General features: G+C 48.1%; 1 protein-coding gene across 1 annotated transcript in view; it reads right to left on the bottom strand.

Moving 5' to 3' along the window:
- The window catches only part of SETD2 (SET domain containing 2), a gene marked incomplete at both ends in the record, with an annotated part of 41438 nt that overhangs the window by 13159 nt on the left and 19655 nt on the right, over positions 1-8624 (bottom strand). The window contains one exon of the mRNA XM_009697217.1: positions 6770-7411. Coding sequence (XP_009695519.1) covers positions 6770-7411 — 642 coding nt within the window. The remainder of the gene's footprint in view (positions 1-6769; positions 7412-8624) is intronic.

Here is an 8624-nt window from a genome sequence, read left to right as displayed (position 1 = left end):
AAAAAAAAAAAAAAGAGTGATTTTGGCCAAGTTTTTTAAATACCTACTTTGCTTTTCCATAGAGCCTGAACACAACGGGGCAAACATCTGCAGTTTGAAGCACTGCAAATACATATGCCGTGATGAGAGGCACTAAGAGTCTGTAAATATGCCCTTTTTTAATTGTTGTTATTTATTTACACATTTGCTACGGATCAAAAGGCCCCAAATCTGGTGTGTTTTTAACTCAATGCAAAGAAACAAGGCAGCAGCTCACTGTTTGGGGTGGGAGGGATGCAGAAGGAGTCAGCTGGAATAATGAAGTCTATATAATGCTATTTACTCGCCGTCCAGCGGCAGGGACGATTTTGCCTCTTACTGCTTCACGTGGGAAGGAACGGACCACGAGGGCAGCTTCTGCAGACCCAAAAGCACCCACCAGCAACAGGTTTTCTCCTTCTATTTTCTCTCTCCCACATCACCCCTCCATCAAAAAGTTCATTTTCAGACACATCGCCGAGCAGCACATTAAAAAAACAACCCACCCCACGCCTGGCCCCAGTGGTTGCCCCATCAGCAGGAGAGAAGGTGTGATGAAGAGCCGGCAACCCATGAGATGATGGATGGACCCAGCCAGGACGGCTAAAGGACAACGTAGCAGGCAAATGGAGGGAAGAGCAGGCTCCCCAGCTCCTAAAAAGATATTTCCCATTAAATAGCGGGATATACAATGGGAAACTACTGGAACAATGGGGCAATGGGAATAGGAGGAGGACAGGGGCCACCTCAACTTGGCAAACACGGCACTGCTTGCTCCTGCCACGCGTTGCTTTAGGTTCACGATGACATTGAAAGCTAAGAAATACAGCGATTTCAACTCAACAGAGATGACCGAGTCCAAGTTTTGAGGTCAAAGATGGTTGAACATGCAAGGGGCAAGAAAGCATCTGCCCTCCCTACGCAGGAGAAAGCATCTTCCTCTGAAAGACACAGTTGTGACCACAGTGACAGGAGGCACTGGAGGGGGAAAAAATGCATGAACCCATGGCAGGATCCGTGTCATCAAATGGGACTGCCCTAACGAAGGTCCAAGTGGTTCAAAATACAAGATAATTATGAACCAGGGAGCAAACTACGTCTTGCTGGAGAGCAGCTACAGATCTGCCCAAGGGGCTGCAGAGCCTCCGGCATCAATGTGGTGAAGATGGAGGCAGCAGAGTCTATGAACCAGCAACAAACGGAAGAATATGTCAAAATTGCTGCATGAAAACCAGATGGTGGTCAAACCAGATGCAAGCCAGGGGGAACTCCGAAGAAAAGCCTATTTTATTTTTGGAAACGGAAGCTGCTGGCTTGGAGCATGCCTAATCCCCCCCGCCGCTAACAGAGTCCAAATGGCTCTCTACCTTCCAGAAGAATTTTTAATGAGTTGCACAGAAAATTAAATACAGAAAGAAAAGTGATACAAGTCTGTTACAAACAAAAGAAGAGGGAAAAAAAAAACCAAACCAGGATTAGGCTGTCCAGCTGCAGACACAAAACCAGCCTTGGCTTGGGAGAGGCAACAGAGCTGCAGAACGGTCTCAAGACTCAAAGGATGCAGCGGTAGGAAAGGAAGATTGTGCCTAACAAAACCCTCTCCAGAAATCTGTCCCTTAGCTGCCAATTATTTCTGATTTAATGGGGCTAAACTGGAGAAGACCAATGGACACCAACGACAAGCATAGGGAAACAACAGCGCAACTGGGTAGAGGCCGATCTTGTGTTCGTGCCAACGCAAGCACAGTTGGCAAAGGCCTGACCGCTCTTTTACGCCGACCTGTGCCAAACCAGCTGCACAGCCGCGCTTCAAAACCTCTGCTGCCCGACCGGGGACCAGGCACGTTTCTCCTGGGGCCGAGGGGATGAATCCCACGCCTGGATGTAGGGTGGGAAAGTTACGTGCAGCCCGCTGGAGCTCACGTTTGCCAGGGCTTAGATGCTGAAAGCCAAGACAACCTGCAGACCGTGTTGTCTCACCTAACTCTGCTCTGGAGTACTCTGAACCGAAGTTGTTGATTTGCTGAAGAAACATCACGCAACCAAATCTGTTCCCTACCATGCTGGATACTCAAAGCTGCAGCAGCCAGGGCTGAATCTCCTCTTTCTTGCTTTCCTCCCTCCTGCGATGCTCCTTTCCTCTCTTCCCTTTGCAGCTCCCCATTCCCTCTGCAGGAGCACGAAGTTCCAGCACGATGCCAAGGGATGGAGGAGAGCAAGAGAAAGGACTAATGCCACGACATCCCTGCTTGAAGGCCAAAAAAACCCACCACAAACAACAGCCTGGCCGCTCACCAGTGCCTATTGTTTTCACAAACTATTTCTTGCTCTAAGTTATAACAAATTCTAAGCCTCCTAATTAAAGCACGTGATGTGCGTGCCGGAGGGACAGCCAGTCACTCCAGGATGGCTTGGCTGGGAATAGGACAGGCAAGAGCAGCTTCACCAGACTGTCCTATCAAGATGTATCGGACGCGATTTGGAAAGACTGTCTCAGGGGAAGACGAAAGCTCAGTTTGCCTGGGTCACGCAAGCTCTGCTATCCCTGTTCAGACTGATAATTGAGCTCACAGAACGTGTGTTTTCATTGCAAAAGAGAAAGTCCACCTTGGCCAAAGTCCAGGTAACATCTCAGTCTTGAACTCCAAGTCACTGCCAAATACGTGTGAGGCTAGAAGTGTCCAACTAAAACCTTTTAAACCCAAGACACTTGGCTCTTTCAAAAGGTTTTTCTTAAAAAAAGATCTTTTCCAACTCATAAGGGCAAGGCCTGGGGATTCTCACAGCTACAACTCCTACCTGCTCCCTCCCCAGAAAGTGAGGGCCTCCTCTGCCCACCCAGGGGTGGAGGAAGATGCCAAAAGCTCAGTCCCACCTGCAGCAGAGCAGCTCCCAAACCACGCTAGCATGGTGGGATGTTCTGCAGCAGGCAGCGCTGCCATGCTGGTCGTGTTCACGCGGCATCAGTCAGTTGGCAGAGCACAGAGGTTCGCTACAGGACAGGTTTTAGATGTGTAACAGGTCATCTCAAGAAGCCTACGGCTTGGGTAGTGGAGCTGCAGGACCTCAAGGCTCTGCTTTGGTGTAAACAGCGAGGAAACCCCCAACGGCCAGACTACCCTGAAACACCAACACTATTAAAGCACATGCTATGCTTGAAGCCAAAAACTGTCCTGTCCCTCAGCCTTAGCTACTGAAACATAAGTCATCAAAAGGTCATTGAGAAAAGCTTGCCACGCTTGGCGGTGCTGACCCTATCGCTTGTTCCCGTGATGCCAAGTGGGTAGAGGATCAAGTCCGTTGGCCATCACACCACGTCTCCTCCATCACAGGTTTGGCTGTACAGATCAGTCCACGGAGCCTTACCTGAGCGCAATCCTCCGGCTGAAGCGGGTTAAGGCACCTGGAAGAACCATGTTGAACCACCACCTGTGCCCTTGCTGGGTGTCCACCAGCCGGCCTTTGCCACTCAAGAGTGAGTTTTCAGCATGGGAGAAGATATGCACCGCTTCCTCGGAGAGCAGGAACGGCGTGCACAAGCCCAGGCTGAAAACTTACCCCGCTGGGGAGTGTGAGTGTGTGATGTGATGGATATGTAGCAGTGGCCAACACTCCTCGCGGGTTAAGGAGTCGGAGTGTACGAGCCCTGTAAGCCGAGGACTTACAAGTCCTGTGTATAGAGGTATAGAAAAAGATAGCTCACTTAATCCTTTCATGCCAGGAGTTGGGATTTTCCCGGAGCGACGTCCATTGCCGGCAATGGACGCACCAAAATAACGTCGGCATCAATGAGTTAACCACCTCTGTCCTCTTTTCACCTATTACACTGCTCATGCATCATCCAGCTTCCCAACCATCTTCCCGTTTCTTCACCGTATGCACGCTATGTCCTCTCCCTTCTTCAGCACGGAGTTGAAAATGGAGTTGAGAAAAGGAGACACATGGTCAGCTCCTTGCTGCCCTGAGAAGCTAGATGGAAATGGTTGAAATTACAAAGGGGGTCATCAGCAAGACTGGAGAGGACATAGCTTAAGTTATGAGGTTTCAGACCCTCCCACCCCCCCATCCAATGCCAGTTACTGCAGATGTTCCACCACTCAAAAACAAAACCAGCTTTTAAAAAGCTTGGATGTGCTGGAAAAGCCACCTGGCTCTCTTGCCACGGGGGTGACCGGGTTTTCCAAGGTGACTATCCATCTCCCCTTCCATCGAAAGCACTGCCCTGCCAGCTTAAGCTTTTTCTTTTAGACATCGGCCACCTCCGGGCTGGGCTATGGTGGCACCTGGCATCTTAAGAGGTGAGAGTCGGACAGAAGCAGTTAACTCTTAGTGCCACGATAAAGTCCAGGACAGAATAAATCCCCAGCTCACAGTTTCCCCACGAATGCTTTACAGGAGAGAAATGAGTTTTCACAGCCCCATGGCATGATTCTGCTTTTTTGGGTTGGATTTGCAGGGATTACTACAAAGCTCAGGTTTGTGAGATACAAGCCCATCCCTACGATCAGACGCAGGCGCTGCATCAGGCTATTAGCATCCTCACAACGACCTGAGGTTAATTAGTAAATACACAGAGAGGATGTGAACCCACATCTTCAATAGCAACTGTGACGGGTCGTGAGTCCGCAGCCTAACCACGGGCTTCAGCAAAGGTCTCTAGATATCCAAGGTTGAGCTCCTCCAAGCTCAAAAGCAAATGCAAGCCTGGGTGACAAAATGACAGTGTCAGATCAAATTTGGTCTCAAACCAACATTTTGGAGGATTCACTCATTTTGTGAAACTTCACACTTTGCATTAGTGTTTTTCAGGGGTTTTTTCTGCACTGTTTCAAGTTTAAACACCGCAGCACATGATCCTGGAAGTGAACACGTCTGGTTGCAAACAGAAAACTGAGCCTGGGTAGTCCAAAGCAAGTCTATCTCCAAAGCAGCGTAGGACTACGACTTGACTTAGCTTTTAGTTTAAAAAATCCCAGGTATCAGCAATGGATGGAAAAGGACTTTGTTTCAATTTAACCAGAAATTCAACCTGACAGTGTCGCTTCAATAAAGAAAATCGTGAGGCTCACACAAATTCTAACAGTCTGCAAATTAAAACCTAGTAAACCATCACCTGGTAAAGAGGGGACGGCGGAGGGGAAAAGAAACACAACCTAACTTCTCTATGGAAACGTATTTTAGTTGTTTGTATAGTAAAGTCTCATCTCTTCTCCCACTAAGATTTATGGCACAAACGATTATGCTCAAATTCTGCAAATGTTCAAGAGTATCTGATTCTTCTGAAAAAATCAGAGGTTATGGTAAGATTTCTCTCAAGTCTTATGTAAATCTGTGGATACGTTTTATAAACGCTAATGTTTGCAGCTAGGTCGCTGAACGTTATAAGCAAACGTTCACAGACTCAAAGCTCGCTGCGATCTCCTCCATCTGCGCGTGGTGCTGCAGTACGCGTTAACACCCATTACTTTCATCAGCCTCTTCTAAATCATTACTCACTATCAAATTCAATGAGTAAATAAACTCTTCAGCTGTATGATGCATCGTAAAACATAAATTTGCTTAAACACTACTTCCAATAATTAAAACTAGGCGGATGCTTGATTAAGAGAAGGGCAGAAGACCCTCCATGACCTTTTCCACCAAGCCTATACCATGCCAGAAGCACCGCAGCGACTTCGATTCCTTTGCCTGATCCCCAGCAAATGCTGCTTGCACACTTCTTAAAGTGTAAAAGCAACTTAAAGGCTCCCACCTCTCTCGCTCTTGAATAGAATATAAGGAATGTAATCCTACAGAAGCAGCATATGGGCGAGGAGTTTCCAAAGACCTAAAGAAACCCCAGGAAATGCCTGAAGTGTTGAGTGACAAATTTATGGAACGTCATCCTGTATCCCATAAAAAAAAAAAGCTGTCGGTTGAAGATCAAGTGGCCAAGTTGGCCAGTTCCGCTACATGGGGACAGGGGCCCGATTCTGGAGGAGAGGGGGTAGCCTGCAGCTACCCAGCCGTTCTCTTAAAGAGGTTATCTGCTCGAGGAAGACCTTGATGGGAGTGAAACCGTGAGCAGTTGCATACTCTAGCACTCTTTAAAGGCCCAAATAACACCCACAAATCTCGAGTATTTACCTGATCTAAATACCAACTGCAAAAACTCAGAGGTTAACCCAGCACAACTATTAGCGAGAGAACACAATATGGCCAACAGACCAGTTTCTGGAGGCTCTATACGTTGCAGATGAAAAGCAAATGTTAACGGGACAGGAAACGCTGACGATGTTGTAAATTTAGGAGTAAACGGTCCGTCAATTTGTTTCAATGTTGACGGATACCGTTGATGGATACCGGGGCACTTCAACCAAAAATGCTTGTGGCATTGTCGCTAGCCTGTTTTTCTGATCAGTTGAGAAGGGAATCTTAATCCCTTAGAGCTGCCCTCCCCTTGAACAACTTGAAAAAAAAAAAACAAAACTGGATGACTAAGGCGTCTTTGTGGTGCCCAAAATGCTGTTTTCAGCATGCAATGCACCGACGCCTGGAAATCTACTGCAAGTCACGTACAGGGCAGTTTGCAATGGAAGGATATATATAGAAAGCACCTGGAGAAGGCCTTTTGCATAGAAAAGGCAATCTTAGCTGTCAAACATTTACCAACAGGACAACAACTGAGCCCTGTTTGTACTGAACCGCAAACAACTCCGCATTTTCCTTAGCAAGAGCAAAGGTGGTGTAGGTGCAGGTAGGTGCCTCTTACCTTGAGCTCCTTCCAGCTGTCGAGCAGCCTGGTAGCCAAATCGCTCACATCCACAATTTTGTCCGTTTGTTCTTGGCTTCTCTCGCTCTCAACGTCAGAGACGCCTTCCTCTTCGTCTTGAGATGGCGTTTCCATCGCAATGGGCTCTTCCAGCTTCGTGCCGTTGCTCTCTTTGACCTCTGCTTCAGGCTCAGCCTCCAGCTCCGCAGTTTGGGGTTTGCTGCTCTCCACCGGTGCATCAACAGCAGCTTTGATCTCCTGCTGCTGCTGCTGCTCCTCTGACACCTCCATCGGGGCACTCTCCAACTGGTCCAGGTCCTCTTTGCCCTCCTTCCCTTCCAACTCACTGGTTGTATCCGAGATGGCACTGTCCATGCTGTTTTCACTTATAATTTTCAGCCTTCGAAACACCAGCTTCTTGGGGGTGTCCGTGTCACCTTCCGCACCCTGTTTGGTGGAAAGATCTGGCGTGTTGAGCGGCGTGTGAGCCCGCGAGGTGTTCTCGCTCGAGTAACCATCCCCTTCGCTGAGCTGTGGGACAGCAGTCTTGGTCTGAGCCCAGCGCTGAATAATGGGAAGCACTTTACTCTCCTCCAGCATGTTCTTGGTAGGTATAGGCAGGAGCTCTAGTGTCTTCATAATCTAATTGCAAAGATAAAAACACTTCATTAGGGCCGTCAGAATTTAAAGCCGTCTCCAACCTGGAACAATTTCCTTTTCTCAACAAGAGGTAAGGCTGAAATATCAGTATGACGGTGACAGGTCACCGGTCAGGGATAGCAGCATCCCTTCTCAAGGCCAAACTGCGGCGGTGAACTTCTGCTGAGAGCAAATAAACCATGAGCGGGCGGAAAACAGTGAGCACAAGCAATTAAACTAATTTAGCAATTAGTTGCAATTAAACTGATTTCAAAGAGCTCAGATGCTTCCAGTTGGCCATACCTATTCCTAGGACAATCAATACAACAATACAGCAGTTACATATGCTACATGAAAGAAAACCTGATCGGAAACGTCAAAATGTATCTGCAGTCAAAATCGAAGAGACTGACCCAAAAAAGTTTGCAAACTAATACTGGGAAGGGTTTTTCCTCACTTGACAGAGGTGCCGTGTGCTGCAGCAGAAGCTGGAGTGTTACCGGCATCAGCGGGAAGGAGACAGGCTGCTGCTGGTGGAGCTAAACCGTAAGCACAAAGAGATATGGACAACTGGGGAGCTCCAAACCACAAGACAAGGTGAGTATCTCTGATACTGATGGCACTTTCAGCTCATTTAATCTCGCCAGAAAATGAGGCTGCCGCTAGCACCTGCACTCCCAGTACCACAGCAGGGTTCCAGCACCCAGCGAGGCAGCCCCAGGAACAGGTATCCTCCTTCAGACACAGGGAGACACCCGGAGGTACCAGGTGATGAAGCCAACACAGCGTCAAGAGACAATAGCACAGGTGCTACAGTGCTTTCCCCAGAAGATCGGCCAAAAACTGTGGCCTCAACTGGGTTGCGTCCAAGGCCTGAGATGAGAATCAAGTTATTGAAAAGATCTTCAAAATCCTTTTCCAAAATCTGTCAGTGGGAACGGGGATCACGGGCACAGAACGAAGCACCAGACATTAAATGAACACAGCCTTTCCAGGATCCAGCAAATGACTTCAGACACTTCTCTCCCAAACCCCTGTTTTGGAAGCAAGCCCATCTACAGGACTTTTCAGCTTGTTCGCTTTCAAAACCAGTCCTCCAGGAGCGAAGGACAGAAGATGGCTTTATGGTATTATGTTGATTTCTGCTATGGGTATCGGATGGCCAAAAGACCATTGTTTGCTCTTAAAACAAACACAGTTTTAAAAAAACGGGGCG

Source organism: Cariama cristata, unplaced genomic scaffold (assembly GCF_000690535.1).
Source record: "Cariama cristata isolate BGI_N322 unplaced genomic scaffold, ASM69053v1 scaffold913, whole genome shotgun sequence".
In the NCBI taxonomy this organism is placed as follows: Eukaryota; Metazoa; Chordata; class Aves; order Cariamiformes; family Cariamidae; genus Cariama; species Cariama cristata.
This window is presented reverse-complemented; position numbering and strand designations above follow the sequence as displayed.